The sequence below is a fragment of the Drosophila arizonae genome, chromosome X (genome assembly GCF_054131065.1).
Source record: "Drosophila arizonae isolate 15081-1271.41 chromosome X, UAZ_ARI_1.0, whole genome shotgun sequence".
Lineage (NCBI taxonomy): Eukaryota > Metazoa > Arthropoda > Insecta > Diptera > Drosophilidae > Drosophila > Drosophila arizonae.
In genome coordinates this window covers 3,801,472-3,818,043 of record NC_142927.1, presented here as the reverse complement: position 1 = coordinate 3,818,043, position 16,572 = coordinate 3,801,472, and the positions used below count along the sequence as shown (strand labels likewise).

Below are 16,572 nucleotides of genomic sequence, written 5' to 3'. Positions count from 1 at the left end.
ATGCACCGATGCCGATATGGTTGCGCAAGCAACCGCTAATGTTATCGCATGCATGCGATATCCAGCACGAGCGATATCTGACAACAGGGCCAGTGTTGCCACCATGGATAGAAAAAAACTGTTGAAATTTGAATTATAAATTTGAATTTCATTGCAATTACTTGTTTTCCGTTTATTTGACATACATGTATATTTACTTGTTTATGCTGCTTTTTTCGAATGGAGTACAATTGTAAAAAATATTAAATAGTCGCTAAGGTGGTAATAATGATGAGGCAAATGTATACAATTTTTTTTTTTTTTTTTTTTTTTTAATGAAGCCGTTTTTGTTTTTTAGGGTTCGAAATTTGATGAGAAACAATTTAGTTTTTTATTTTTTGTTTTATTTTTTCTTGTTTTTTTTTTTTTTTTTTACTTAATGCTTATGGTTTATTAATACTCCACAATGGGGCTTGATGTGGTTGTTAATTACCTGTGGCTCAACCTCGGTGTTTACAATATTTGTTTTTCTTTTATCATTTTTTGTTTCCTTTTTAAAGTACACAATCAAAAGTAAACATATCATTATATTATATATATATATGTGTAAAGAGACATACTAGAAAAAAATATATTAATCGAATACAAAATACAAATAGACTTGCAAAAAAAAAAAATAATAATAATAATAAAATAACGGTTGCTCAGTGCCAAAGATACATTTACAATAATATATATATATAATATTATAGCATTTTGTTTACATATATATATAATATGCATGTATATTTCAGACAATATATGTATATATATATGTTAAAAAAAAAAAAAATAATTGATTTTGCTCTTCGCAAACGAATTTTAGGCCTACGACTTATAAATAATATCTATGTATATATATACGTATTTTCTTTTTCTCAAATTTTTTTTTCAGGATCAGGACCGAAACGGAGTGTGGGGGGACACGCTTCAGTTCGCTTCGGAGTTTCAGTACAATAAATCAGTTTTCTGAGTGCCTTCGCTATAGACAATGCCGCCCGCTGTTAGAAAGTCATCGACATCGTCATCTGTTCCAGCCGCATCCTTGGCATCCTTGACTCCGCTCTCGCCGTTTTCACCATCCTTGAGCAGCCCCTCGCTAATGCCCACAATGCTGCCGTTGCCATTGAAGTTGCTGCTGTTGTTGCTGCCACCGTTTGTGGCGACAGCGCTGGGGGAGCGGGTCACGCCCAGTTGGAACAAGCTGTCCATGGGCGACGCCTTGACGGGGGTGTAAAAGCCCAAAGCTGTAGAGCCTGTAATTGAGAGATCGATTAATCCAAATGGAATTGGCTTTCACAGCTAAACGATTAATTACTGAAGCCGAATTAATTGATTTAGTAGCAGAATGTGTGCACCAGTGTTGCAGAATGTGCAAATTAAAGTGAAACAAATTTCAAAGTGTCAGTGTGAGTGTGCGTGTGCGTGTGAGTGTGTGAGTGAGTGTGTCTTCAATTGAGGTTAGTTACCTTAGGAGATTAATATGAATTGGCGATAAGTTTAGTTTTTGTTTGTTTTTGTTTTGGTTTTATTAGGCTTCAGTTCTGCGTTAGCCAACACCGTGAATAGGTTGTTGTTGTTGCTGTTGCCGATGTTGTTGTTGTTGTTTTGATTGTTTTTGTTGTCAGACTGACAGCAGCGCTTCAGTGTGCGAGCGAGAGCGTGAGAGTGCGAGAGGAAGAGACGTTGCTTTGCACCTGGTTTGGCCGCCTCACTTTTTTTTTTTTCTTTTTTTGCATTTGATTTTAGGTGTTCTTTTTAACTTTGATGTTTATATACATACACATATACGTATGTACACATACATATATGCATTTGCATATGTAAATCATATTATGATTATTTTTTGTATTATTATTATAGATATTATTTGTAAGTATTATGTTATTAGTTTTAAATAATATCTGCAAAAGAAATTAGTAAAACACAAGAGAGGGAAAGAGGTGTGAGTAAGTGAGAAGGGAATAGAGAAAAAAAAAACGGAATTCTTGTTTAAATAAAGTTAATATTAGTTATATTGAGATATTATAGAGCTATACGAAAAGTGCCAGGCAGTTATTAGTAATATATATATACATAGATGTGAGCTAAATTCGAATTATGTGTGCTGCAGCCAACTTAATGCATATGTTATGTTTATTCAGTGCTGCCACATCTTTGAAATATTATAGGTGTTAGTGCAATAGTTTCGAGAAATGAAAACATTTAGTTCAGTAGAAGATATATTACTATGATAAGCAGGAGTAATGGGAAACTGAGGCAGTGAGTGGCCAGGTAACTCATTATTTCTGCATAACAGGCTGAGGGAAGTGCTTAGGGAAGGTTAAGTAATCTATGAGAAATGGCGAGTCGGGAGTAACGAATGGACAATGGCTTATTGCGATAATATTATTATTCTTTAAAGGATTGCGGAACCAAGTGTGTGCGAGACAGGGCCTTTACCATAGCAAGGAGTAACAAGTAACGAGTACCAAGATATGTCGAACAAGCGAGTAAACGTAAGAGCAACACAAATCGAGAAAATGTATATGGGGCTGACCGAGCGAAGAACGAGTAACAAATAACGATTGGCGAGTAAGTACAAGCTATACAGGGCACGTATTTTTGTGTTTTTGCCAAAGCAGGAGCTGGGTAAGAACTACTACTACATGTACAAGGGTCTGAGCCACAACCAAAACGAGTAGCGAGTAGCGAGTGAGTTGTGTAATACAGTTAAATCCAAATGGATGATTATATTAGCTCCCCAGGAGGTACGAGTAACGAGTAGCGAGTGAGGGGACAACGAGTTGTAGCTGGGTCGTATCTCTATCCGTACACAAAATCTATACAACAAATTTGAGGAGATGGGATCCGGGCCACAACCTTAGCGAGTGACGAGTAGCGCAGCAGCTCGTTATGTTTTAACCAATTGGTAACCTGGGAATAGGGCTGGATAAGTACAAAATATATATCCTGAACCGTACTGGAATCGGGTCTGGGCCACAACCATAGCGAGCAGCGAGTGCATAGGACGAAGGACGTGGGAGCAGGGCTTACACAACGAGTACAAATAAAAAGCTTGAGTTTGCCTACGTTTCACAAGAGACAGGATGGAACGGAGAGCAAAGACAGTTTAGACATAGTAGAGCGTGTTGCCTGGAATGCGAGCCTGCAGCAGGGCGTTGGATGCGTTGGGTAGCGCTAGCGAAGACGACGACGATGACGCCGACGACGCCGACGACGACGAAATTGACGACGGGGATGACGTCGTTAGGTTGTGGGTAGCTAAGGGCAGACTGGCGCGACGGCGACTCAAGCAACTTCCATAGCTGCAGGCAGTTGTTGTTGTTGTTGACGTCGTCGTTGCTATCGTTGTTGGTGCTGTTGTTGTTAGAGTGTGTTTGGTATATTTACTCTGCAGCTGTTGCGGTTGCAGTTGCAGTTGCAGATGGAGTTGCGGCTTGGCGGCATGCGAGAATGAGGCAGCTTTGCGCTTAGCCAGATGTGTTACAGGTGTCACTGCTTCATTTTGCAGAAAGCACGCATACTGCGGCTTTAATAGAACCGAAGGTCTACGACGTTGTAGCTGTGGTTGCTGCTGCTGCTGTTCTTGTTGATGATGTTGTTGTTGCTGCTGCTGCTGCTGCTGCTGCTGATGCGGCTGCTGAGCGTCCATTGGCTGTGGTTGAGACTGTTGCAAGATAATACCCCTCCCTAAACTTGGGTAATCTGCAAATATGCGTGATCCTTAAATAGAAATCCTAACAGCTGATGCTGTGTATGTGGTGCAAGGGGCATAGTTGGGACTGCAGTGGGGCGGTAACTAGAGGTAGCTAGATAGTTGGGCGTGGTTTTGAGGGGGTGCCTGGCTGCTTGAGTAGCTCAACGTAAGTGCACAACACCCACCTGAAGAGCTGAATTAGTTTTCGGAATCTTTTGAGCAGCTGCCGGCCAGGTGGCAGCGCCAATTGCCAGCAGCAGCATGCAGCCCTGGCATGACCTAGACAGCAGTCCCTAGAAGACATGCTAGTAGAATTGCAGTTAGCGGCAATCGCTATGTTAACTGTAACAGTGGCCTTTTCTGTAAAGTGCAGAGATACATATGTTGTTGTTTTTGCTGTTCTTGCTGTTGCTGTAATCAGCAGGCATGCATATGCAATTGGATCGTATGCGTGGTCAAGTGTGCGTTGAGTATGAGTAGGTGTGGTGAGTATGCTATAACAGGATGCTGCGTGCGTGTGTAGAGAACGTGTTAATGTGTATATGGCTGTCAATTTGAATCCCCCGCACAGATGGCGCCAATAAGGTGTTAAAACTCAAGAGCTCAGCACTACGACTAAGACAGATCTATATATGTATGTATATATAAATATACATACTTACAATTGTGTTTATATGTATAGACACAAAGGCAAAGATAGAGTGAGAGAGACAGAGACAGAGAGTGACAAAGACACAGAGAGAGAGATAGTTGCGGCTCTTGGTAAGCATGCACACGCATACATACACACGCATTTATATCTATACTATATATGTATGTGTGCATATGTATGTATGTGTGTATATAGGGTGTATGTACATGACAGGGTTGCCACACTCACCTAATGGTAAATTCCCCAGCATTGCGCTGGTCGCCGACGTTTTATGCGACGTCGAGGATGTTGTTGATGCTGTCGGAAGCTCAATTATCTCATCAACTGTTACATGATGATGCTGTTGCTGCTGTTGTTGCTGCTGCTGCTGCTGTTGTTGCTGATGCTGCATGCGTAGATGCTCCTCATAGAACAGCTGATGATGCTTGGTCACATTACCGTAGGGATCGGCATACGGCTGATCGTCAACGGTTTGTGATGCCTCGGAGGGATATTCAAACGTTGAAGTTAACGTATCGTTAAATTGTACGCGGAACTGTAAAAAAAAAAAAAACAACGAAATTTTATTATACATATGCATATCTTGTACATAAAATAAATGTAAAATGTTATACATATATACGCATACATAATACATATGTATTTTATGTTTATGTATGTATGTAGGTATATATGCATGTATGTACATATATATGATATCTGTCACATTGATGAAACGCACCCAAGCCCAAGCCTACCTAAACTTCTCCCCTGGCACCATGTCAGGCTTCACCCCTACAGAGAGATCGCCAACAAAAGCCACTTTTAATGCATTTTGATTAATAGCGACGGCACAAATAAATAAATATGATAACGCAACAAGGAAATGAAAAAAAGACATAAAAAAAATCAACAATAACAATAAAACTAGTTAGAATAGTTTATGCTGCTTGTAGTCGCCAGCTGAAATACCCTAACATACATATGCTTATGTGAGACTATTCTCAGTTTCACTTTCTTATCTGGGCATTAACGGTTATAAGACTTGACTGCTAATCAAAAATATAAGATTTTTTAATCAATAAATGCTCTCTCTTGCTCTTCATCTGTCACTTCCTGGCTTTTACTTGACGCTCATTTAGTCAAATATCCTCTCAGCTGTTCAGCGCTGCAACTAACATAATAGATTAACAGCATGTTAACAGCGCTAATAGCATGTAAACAATTTATAATCTACAGTTAACATTTCTTCTAGTGCTTTTTCCGCTCTTTTGTATTGCTGCTTCTGCTGCTGGAGATGAGCGTGTCGAAGAGCAACGCATAAAAATGATAAACAATAACAAAGCAAATGAAAGTGGCTCAAGTAAATTTTCGTAAGCTTCTTTATGCCCTTAATGCAATAAGCGAGCAAAACAACATTTTCGACAATAGGAAAACAAAAATCACAAAAGGAAATTTTTATAAAAAAAAAAAAAAGCTGAAATAAAATAAATAAAACACTGACCCCATGAGCTTTAAGAAATAATTGCTGTTAATTGTTTTGCATCAGTTTGTTTGTTTGTTGCTTTTTATTTTTTAAAGCGATTAAAAGCTAAAAAAACGAAAGTGAAATTAAGGCCAATAGACTGCAGCAATTTAAATATATATATATAAAAGAAGAACAAACGACAGATTACCACAAATTGATAAATCTAGTACAGTGAAAGCACGCTTAAGTGCACAGCGAACAGTTAGGAGAAGCTCAATTTGCAAAATGATCAAATATTATCAATTAGTTCTTCGATTTCTTTATAATTTTATTTAAAAATAAAATGTTTTATCTGATTTGACGCGGTTTCCATTAATTTATACTATAATACTCTACAAATTGATTTGATATGCGATAAGACTGTGTTTTCATTACAATGCGACAGAATCTTCAATCATAAAAAAATAGAGTCGCCGACTTCGTTACAATTAATATTGGTAGCCCCACACACATACACGCGCACGCACACTGTACAACAAAAATAATCTTATCTTATCCTTGCCAAACAAAATACAAAAAAAGAACCTGCACAATCAGAAAATACTCAAGTATTTTGGTGAGTGTTGAACTGTTAGTCATGCCTTACGTACTAACAGTAGTTTTACGTACTATAATATACATATGTATGTGTGCATATATGTATACTTATGGATGCATTAGTCACGAAGAGGCATATAATTGGCTGTATGAAATGAAATGCATTTCCGCATGTGTATACATATGGATGCATGTGTGCATGGTGAAGGTGAATGTGTGGAGGACGAGGGGAGGGGGGGCTGTTTATACTCACCGATGAATCTTTGGGTTTCTGTCGTATGCTGGACTTGCCGTCGATCACAATATTCGCATTCTCGAACTCCACATCGCAGGGCGACGGCGGGCACATGGAGTAATCATCGTAGTCCGTGTCTGTCGATGTCTCCACCGAAAGGTCGCCCAATAACACGAAGCCCGGTTCATTTGGCTGGAAAGTGAAAATTAACGAAAAGTTCGATTCAAATGAAATATCTTAAAAGCTCAGTTTGTAGATAGCCAGAGGGAGAAAGAGACAGAGAGAGAAAGGAAAAGAGCGATGGAAGGGAGTAGAGCTGTTTCGAGGCCGATATCGTTTGCTCTGAATCACAGCTGTCCCATTTCTCGCCATGTCGGACACAGAACCTAATGGACAGACCACACATACATACATATACCGAACAAGAGATAATAAACTTCAGACACAGATAACAAAAAAAAAAGCAAATGAATACATGCATGTATGTATATACGAGTATATATGTATGTATATGCCTACATATCCTACATGAATACATAAAGAGACCAACAAAAACTACGTCAACAACAAACATAAGAAGAACAACATAAGGCATAAAGCAAAAGCAACCAGAATTGAACGTCAAAAAAGAATTGACAAAATTGAGTTCAGAGCGGCACAAAAACGGGTTTACTATTGTCAATAGCAAGCGCGAAAGAGCGAGCGCTTGTTTTGCACATGAAAGGCAGAGTGGGAGCGCGGAATAGACAGAGAAACAGAGAGAGCAGCAGCAGGCAGCTTTGCGTTGAGCAGAGCACTTTTATTCAACACAGCTGCGTTCAGAAACAGCTGTGTAAGCCAAAGCGCCCTGCAGACCTCTCTCCCCCCTGATTCTACCTCTTCCAACAGCAACTCACCACAACACCAAAGAGCTTCAACATGCGCTCCGCTCGTTCAATGCTCTCCTTCATAAGTCATAATATATCTTTGTCTGCTTTAGCCCATGTACATACATGCACATGAATGAATGTGTGTATGCGTATATTTATATGTACATACATGCACATGTGTATGCATGTATGTATGTATCAGTGTAGTAGCAGGAAGCAAAGAACAAATGAAGAAATATCGTAATATGTGTATACATATGTACATAGGTACATATGCAAACATACATATGTATGTGTATGTTTGTATGTACAAGAACGGGTTTGTGCAATGCAGTCGCAGGCAACAAGAGCAAGAATTTGCCAATCGCAGCAGCAGCAACAGCGCGTCCAACACATTTTTTTTTTTTTAATGTTAAACAAAGAGTCTGGAATACACACACCCACTTAACTGTATGGATGTATGCTTGCATGCTTGGAAATTGATCAACACAACATTTGCATAATTCGCAATTTATCGAACACTGTTAAGCATACATATGTATCTGAGCAATTTCCATGACGCTCCCTGTTCAGAAGTCAAGCTTGAGAAAGCTCAGACGACGGCATTGTGGCCTCTCACATGGGGTGCGCATCACTCTTGAACATTTAGAAGGTCACTCGGAAAGCCGCGTCTGCGTCACGCGTAGTACACTCACATATGTGTATGTATAAATGTGCACATGTATACACTCATATAAGGAATTGAATTTCAGATGCTTTAATACGATATTTAACATTGAAACTAGAGCTGGCAACTTGTCGTGATTTCTTGTAATAGGCACTTTTTTCAAAAACAAATTTAATGTCATTAAACAAAGACTTATTAAACTACATGCTCTCAGAATTAACTAATAAAATGTACATACATTTCGTGTGCAAAATTAACACATTGCCATCTCTAGCTGAAATTAAAACTTTTCTAAACAGGATTCGCTTGATGTGACATTTTACAGTTTAGTTTTCAATGGAAGCGCAAAACAGTGTTTTGACATTCTTAACATTTTGTTGCTATTGTTAAACTTTCCAAAATGCGCATGATCTTCCATGCTCTCTCACTCGCTACCGCTTCTTTCTTTTTCACTCTCTCGCTCTCTGTTGGTGGGCGCTTTGTTTCGCATTTGTTTATATGGCAAGCGAAAAGTACAAGCCACAAACAAAAATTGTATATGGTTGTATTGGGGGCCTTGTTAAGCCAAGACTGTGTGCGTGCGAATGTGAGGCCGTATGTGTGTGTTTGTGAGTGTGTGCAAGGGGGCTTGCAAAGATTAAGAAGAAATATAATAATTCATACAGAAAATAAGCATGAATAATGCGCAACGGCGCCGCATTCCAGGCATACATAGCTGGGCAGCACTGGCCTTTGTGTATTTGTGTATGTGTGGGTGCGAGGGAGAGGAGGCGATGGTTTGCTGATAAGCAATGAAAGCAATAGCAAACAGCTGTCTAGGCCAACGTAACGGGGTGTGGTGGGATTGTGTGCTGTGTTACTCACCTTTGGCAATTCCCGTTTACGTCTGTAGATCACAACATCGCTTTCAATATAATCTGGCACCTCCTTGGTGCTTTTCGAAAAGTTAAACACCATGGAGGTGTTGTTGTCCGCATGGGAGCTGCTGCCTACGCCGCTGCTTCCATTGGCGCCACCTGTCGGCTGACGGCGCTTGCGCAACGGCCAAATGGGCGAAATGCCGCTGCTCGCTGCGTCCGTTTCGCAGCCATCCTTGGTGTTTGTATTTATCACGGTATCCAGACTAGTTGCCGCTGCTGCTGCGGCGGCGGCGGCAGCTGCATCTGCAGCCAATGCTGTTGACTTTTTCATCTCATTAATGCGATTCTTCTCAATCTCGCGACTGGTTAGCGGCGTACCGCATCCGGAACTGCTGCTCGAATTATTCAGCAGCGGCCTGATGACACCAATTTGCTTCGTTGTTGTTGTTGCTGTTGCTGCTGCTGCTGCCGCTGCAGCTGTTGTGGATTCACTGTTATCGCTTCTACGTTGCGGAAGCTTTCGACTACTGGAACTCGGGCTGGAAGCGTGTGCGTTCTCTTGCAAGGCGACAGCAAATGAACGCTGGGCGCTGCCGCCAACGCCAACGCCTCCTGCTTCATCCAGCTGCTGCGCTGCCGTCGACGCCGCTGCTGTTAACTTATCGCCATTGCAAACATCGTCGCCGTCAATTTCAGCCTCAGCTGTTGCTGCTACTTCGCCGTCCCCGTTGCCGTTGCCGTTGTCGACGTCATTTTCGTTGCCCTCGTCGTTCGCTTCGTCTTTGCTGCCGCCGTCGTCGTCATCGTCGTCGGGCTCGTCAGTTGCCGCCTGCGTGCGCTGCTGATCGCTGACTAAGCGCTGATTGCTGCCGCCCGCAACCACCCCAACGCCGGACTCTGGCTGCGCTGCCGTTCCCGCCGACGCCGCCGTCGTCGCTGATGAGCTTTCCAAGTGTATGCGTTCCAGCATTTTGCTTATGTTCGTCACAGGCGAATCGTAGGTTTCCAGCTGCCTGGGTATGATGTCTGGAACGACGGCACTGGCGACGCGCTGCTTAGGCGTCGACGCAGCGAAACCAGCTCCAGTCGACGGTGTTGCGCTCGCGGTGGCGACGCCATCCCGCTTGATGCCGCCGAGGGTGCTGTTGCTTGGTGGCTTCTGCTCCTTGATGATCGACTTGTAGTTGGCCACTTTGCTGGCAACGCCGCCGACGCCGTTGCTGCGCTGGGTGGCGCGAGGTCGTCGGTTGGCGCTCGCCTCGAACATCTTGAGGGTCTGCTTGACGAGGTCCGGAGGCGGACGTTCCGTGTCATCGATGATGGAGGTCAGACGCTTAGGCGGCGTGGCGTCGGTGCCGCTGTGCAGTCGCTCGCGTGCATTGTGAATCTTATCCTCGATGCTGACGCAGGTGGGCGTGCCGGGGGCAGTGATGGTAGCTCCAACTCCAACGCCAGCTGCAGCGCCGCCTGATCCAGTGATAGCAGCCGACATAGCGCTGCTGTTAACCACAGCCGATGCCTGATAACTGGCGCGCTGCGTATTCCAAGGCGACTTCTCGCAGAGCAGCGCTTCGACAGAGCGAGCGCGTTTCATTACTTCGTTGCCGCGCTTAAAGTGACGCGAACGCAGCCCGTTACCGTTAAGCGGCGACGTCGCCGTCGCCGTCGGCGACTGCACTGACTGTTGCTCCTGCGTCGCCCGCTGCTGCTGCTGCTGTTGCTGCTGGTGTTGCTGCTGGCGTAGCTGCTGCTGTTGATGCAAGACATTCACGCTTTTAATGTAACCGCTGCTGCTCGCTGGCTTGGCGCTTAGTATGGGGGGCGCTGCAGCGCTGCGCGTTACATTCACATTGACTGCAGCATTGACTGCGCCTGCGTCGCTGTTTACTTGCTGTTGCTGCGCATGATGATGATGATGATGATGCTGATCATCCTCGGCGTCGTCGTCGTTGCGATCGAGCAGCGTATTGAGGCTGGTGGAGCGCTGCAGTCGCTGCTTTTGGCTCTGTTGGCGTGACTCGCAGCGCAGGGCGAGATTTAGATAGCGGCAGCGCAGCTTGGACACAATGCCGGGTCCATAGCTGAACTCCTCAGTTTGATCGACGGTATCCAAGAGCGTTGGCAGCGCACTAACGCCGACGTCCAGGTCGGCGTCGGCGCTCTTTAAATGCAGCTGTTGTTGCTGCTGCTGATGGTGATGATGATGATGTTGATGATGATGATGATGATGATGACGCTGTTGGCCATTTTGTGTGGTTGTCTTTTTCATTTCTTGCATGGCGACCATTGTCGTTTTTACCGCTACTTTTGTGGGCGATGCGGCCGTTTGGCGTTCCAATTGCTGGTATTGCTGTTGCTGTTGCTGTTGTTGTTGCTGTTGCTGCTGTTGATTTTTAATGAACTTGTTGCTCTGCAATTTATCGGATATTTTCGTTTTACAATTTTTATCAATTATAATTGGCGTAGTGTTGCTAAAATTATGTAGCGCTGCTTCAGCAACGCTCTGGCCTGGTTTGCATTTCGTTTGCAACTGATTTGCTGACGACGACGAAGTCGCCGTTGTTGCTGTCGTTTGTTTCACATTTGCGCTGCCGCTGCCGCTGCCGCCGCCACCGCCGCTGCCGCCGCTGCCGTTATTGTTGCTGCCTTTTGCTGTTAATGCTCCAGTTGTCGCTGTGCCAGTTTCAACTTCACCAGAGCGCCCGCTCGCATATGCCATGCCAACGGCAGCGCTATTCACCTCAACGTCACGCTCTCCGCACGCTCGCTCGCGCTCTCTTTCGCGCTCTCTGGCATCCAAATTTAGAATCTCTTCTTGCTCCTTGCCAGTTGATTGACTTCTTGTGTTGAATAAACTTGATCGCTGCTTTGGTATTGGTGGTGGTGCTGCTGCTGCTGTTGATGCTGATGCTGATGCTGATGCTGCCGTTTCGGCTGAAAAGGCCGTGGCTAAGTCTTTGCCTTGTGTACTTTGGGCTGCTGCTGCTGCTGTTGCTGCTGTAGCTGCTGTTTCTGCTGGAAGCGTCTGATGACCTCCACTTCCAATAAAACATTTCTCAGACTTTTCCTCTGTTGTTGGTGAAGTCTTAAATGCTGCTGCTTGCTGGTATGTTTGGCTTACATTTCGTTTCACATGCTGCTGCTGCTGCTGACTAGTTATTGTTGTTGTTGTTGTTGTCGTTGGTGTTGCGGCTGACGCTGCGGCTGGGCTGCCGTCAGTTGCACCTGAATCTGCAATTGAATTGGCCATAAAACGAGAGTCCAAATTGATGACAAATTCAAAATACTAAAAACTATGGAGTGATATGTATATATATAATATGTTATAGATTCTATTTCCTACGTTTGTGACTAACCAACAATGGGTTGCTTTGACTTCTAGTTCAATTAACAATTGATAACATTCGATAAGAGCAGGTACAAGCAAATACGAGTTTGGGTAGTCATTGTCATTGGGTGGGCACGACTGAGCATTATACCCTGCGTGGTGGTACAGAGCTCAATATTGATTGATAGCGTAAAGATGTGTTGGACTCTCTGGTACCCTGAACGACCCATTTAGAGTATGTTGGACTAGCTGATACCCTAATTGATGCTAGTAGATTGTATCAGATTCCCTATTAGCGGATACCCTGTATCCTTGTATACCCTGTAGAGCTTTACAATATATACATAAATACATTTCATCAGTTTAGCGTATTTGACTATCTGTTACTCTTTATTGTGCTAGGAAATGCATGCTAGACAACGGGGTATGCCAGACGGCATTATACCCTGTATCAAACTAATTTATGTGTCGTAATAGGTGCACCTAATAAAATTATAGCTGTTGATTTGATTGTTAATCATTTGCTAATGAATAAAGGATTTCGAAACAGACCTCGCTGTTGTCACCGCAATTGTTATCGATAAACGATTACTCACAATAGTAAAACCAATTGTGCATGTGTGTGCCTGTGGGGACTTTTGATATTCACAGGTGAAATAACATCGAACCAGGCAAACAGCTTTCAATAATTGTAATTTCATTTCTTAATCAGCTCAACGTATTAACGTGGCTAATTATACACCCCAGCTGCAAAGCCAATCGCAAGCTTACACATCTCACATACTATATAAAGATATTGATATGGATATAATACACATTATGTATATATGTAAGCATACATATTATATACATAGATATGCATATGGCATTGCAACTGCCTATTGCCACATTCAGCACATTTGCGATTTCATGAATCGATATCGATACCTCCAATTTGTTTTTCCTTTTCTACATATTTTTTCTTCTGAACGAACGAATCGTCTTCAATTACAGAAAATCAAAAACCAATTGAATATATATATATATATATATATCTGTTTTTTGTATTTATTTCTAGTTACTGCAAACAAGCCTTTTAGTTTGATTTCATATTTGATTTTCTAGGTATGATAATACGAGAAGAGTACATTGGTTTTATTCAATGTTTGTCTAATCGAGTTTTTGGAACAATCGGGATATATAATATCTGGTATGACTAATTAATTCTGGTGATACTCGCGTAGTTAACCCAACATCATAGTTATATATTAGTATATGAAAATACATAAATTTGATGCAAACTGAAGTCCTTTCAGACTCTAGTATGAAAATTTGATTTATATATATCCAGATATACTCAATCTATAGGATTTAGCAAAAACTTTTGTAAAGTTACAAGATTTCGAAGACTATTATATAAATACGATACATACATATATATCTATATATAGCTGAAGCTAAAACTCAGGTTAAGCACCTGACATGCTTGAACTCACCTGCGGGTTCAGTGAAAGCCGCACAACTGCCATCAGCTGTTGGCACCGCTGAGGTGGGTGAGCTGGCGGCGGCATTGGTTCGAGCCACATTCGTTTTGCGGCGCTGTATCAAGTCCTTCTTCCATTGCGGCATATCCGGCAGGAAGCTCGCCGAAGGAGTCGTAGCTGGCGACATGATCTCAGCTCCAGCTCCAGCTCCAGTTCCCGACCCAGTTCCAGTTCCAGGAACGTCCGCAGCTAAATGCAATGTGGGTCGCTTCGGTGGCTCCAGCGATGACATTTTTGGCTAAATTTAACGCTGCAATTGGCATTCTGTGTGTTAGTGCATCGCATCAGCCAACGGACTTCCGAGGTTATTCAAACAGTTTAGACAAATAAAAAACAAAACAAAAAAAATCAAATATCCCGTGCCCGATGCCCGCTGACCGTTCACCGTTCACCGTTCACAGAGACGTCTCGACCCAAGCGCTCGACTCGACAAACTGAAGCGCGGCTCTGACAATGCCAAATGCAATGCATTCCACATTCCGCTACCAAAGTGCGGGCCTAAGCGAAGCATTAACTCAATTGACCCAGCTGATACCCTAAACTGAACTGCGACCAGCACGACTCGGCTGGAGCTCTAGCGCCAGCGAGAAAGTCTAGAGTAGTAGGAGTTTCGCGAAGTCATTAAATAGCAATCAAAATATCAAATAAAATAAAATGTACGAAAATGCATGAATACAAAAACACAAAAATAAATAAACCAAAAACATTATAATAATAAAAAAAAAAAAAAAAAAAAAAATAAAAAAATACATACATGAAAAATACACACATAAATTTATTTATTTTGTAATTTTATTATATATATTTATTATTAATTTTATTATATTATTTATATTATATATATTTATCAAATTTTAATAAAGAGTATATCACTTAAATGTTGTAAAATTCAATTTTGTTATTGTCAATTTCATTATTTATAGAATTAATTTTCACTTTTCTTAGTTCATTAAATAATTTATTTGTTTTTTTTTTTTTTTAGCCCTCTTGTGCAGCGTATGCAAAAGTCGGGTTCATTCTGTGCGCTACACTCTTTGCATTTTGCGTTAATTGGATTAACTGTATTTGTTTTCTTTTTCAATAAAAGCAAAAAAAAAAAAAAAAAAACCAAAGAAACCTCAATATTTGTTCATTGTGTAAAAAATAAAGCATAATTAAAAAAAATAAAAATAAAAAAAAAACGGTGAAGAAGCAGAACATAAATGAAGAATAAGCTAAAAATATGAATATATAAAAATGCAAGTGAATTACTTTTCATTTCGTTTTGCTTCACTTTTGGGCATTGATTTTCTCCTATGCTCGCGATCGTTCCTTCTGTGAACGTGTGAGCGAGGGAAGGGTAATGATAGTGGGTGAGCAGGTGAGAGCGAGACAGCGAGAGTAAGAGAGCGTGCGGCAAGTGTCAAATTGAGCTCAGCTTAAATCATAGTTTTTCATATTTGCCTCTTACTTTCGCCTGTGTGTGTGTGTGTACGTGCGAGCATGTGTATCCGTGTATGACTTCTGCCTGTGTGTGCAAGGGTGCAGAGCGCAGGAGCGGAGCAGGGGCTGCAAATCGCAGACGAAGCATAAAGTAAACAAGCGGCAGCGGCGACGCTGCGGGCTGTGCATATTATCGATTTTTACAAGCTGCAAGAACTTTTGAGCTACACACACACACACAAACACAAGCATACACAGGGAGTTAGATGCCTGCATACATACATTAATAGATCTGAATGTATGGGTGAAACAACTTTTGCTGTCTGGCGTCGGGTTGAAAAGAAAGCGTCTAACAAAAAAAAAAAAAAAAAAACAAAACAAAAGCCGCACAAAGAACACAAAAAGCATAGGTAGCCTGCAAATTAATGAACAGCCCCCCTTTTTGGGAATGTCCAATGGGCTGGTATTCAAATTAGTCAGTGCTGACGGCCAAGAGCCGGGCTCTGTTTATTTACACACGCATCACACACACACATGAACACGCACGTACGCACACAGATGCGAGTATAAACATAAACAATTTGCTGAGAAGTTGCTTACTTTTGCGTCCGATTCAGTGTGGTAGGCCCTTAACTTGTATGTGAGCTCATATGTCTGATAGTCGTGTGCATGGATGTAATTGATAAGCAGCTCCTTAAATTAATATTATATACGCGCACTTTCTTTGCACTGCACTCAGTATAAATGCAATTAAGTCGCCGTTCACTGCGCTAAAATGCTCGGAGCAACTGAGCAGTGTTGTCTTACACGCAAAACTATCGAGCTATTTATCGATAGTCGGCTTTGTATACATTTTGATAGTAGATGGACTTCAAATGAATTTTATATGATTAATTCAGAAAATTAATTTAAATAAACACACAATTAGTATATTGCATATATTTTTGTACTAACTTTTCATTGAATAAATAATATAAACATTTCCTAAAAAGCGATAAAAAGGAGCTGATAGCAATCCGAATATAATTAGAATGCTATCATTTTTCTCTTTCCTTTTTATATATTAATAAATAAAGACGAACCATTTTTTTTTTTTTTTTTTTTTTTTTTTTGCACTGTATGAGTTCCTCCTAGTATAATCATAGCTTGTTTTCAAATAACTGAAATAACCAAGATCTCAAAATAAAAATAAAAATTGAATGGGAAATCATATGGCTCATTTAAGTATATGAAACTTTGCATAGAGCGTTGCCT

General features: G+C 41.6%; 1 protein-coding gene across 6 annotated transcripts; it reads right to left on the bottom strand.

The window, feature by feature from the left end:
* Positions 1 to 127: 127 nt before the first annotated feature.
* bif (protein phosphatase 1-binding protein bifocal) lies at positions 128 to 16,116 on the bottom strand. Of its 6 annotated transcripts, none has more exons than XM_089474360.1 (7): positions 15,919 to 16,116; positions 13,849 to 14,146; positions 9,050 to 12,276; positions 6,668 to 6,841; positions 4,599 to 4,905; positions 3,091 to 3,726; positions 1,133 to 1,274 (listed from the first exon to the last, which is right to left on the bottom strand). In XM_089474360.1, the coding sequence occupies exons 2-6, from the start codon at positions 14,126 to 14,128 to the stop codon at positions 3,131 to 3,133; spliced, it is 4,584 nt and encodes a 1,527-aa protein (XP_089330486.1). In that variant the 5' UTR covers positions 14,129 to 14,146; positions 15,919 to 16,116; the 3' UTR covers positions 1,133 to 1,274; positions 3,091 to 3,130. The 6 variants fall into 6 exon arrangements, with proteins under 6 accessions (XP_089330489.1, XP_089330486.1, XP_089330485.1 ...); XM_089474359.1 differs by lacking the exon at positions 1,133 to 1,274 and adding an exon at positions 1,705 to 1,922; XM_089474362.1 differs by lacking the exon at positions 1,133 to 1,274 and adding an exon at positions 1,705 to 1,922 and having other exon boundaries at positions 3,412 to 3,726.
* Positions 16,117 to 16,572: the final 456 nt, after the last annotated feature.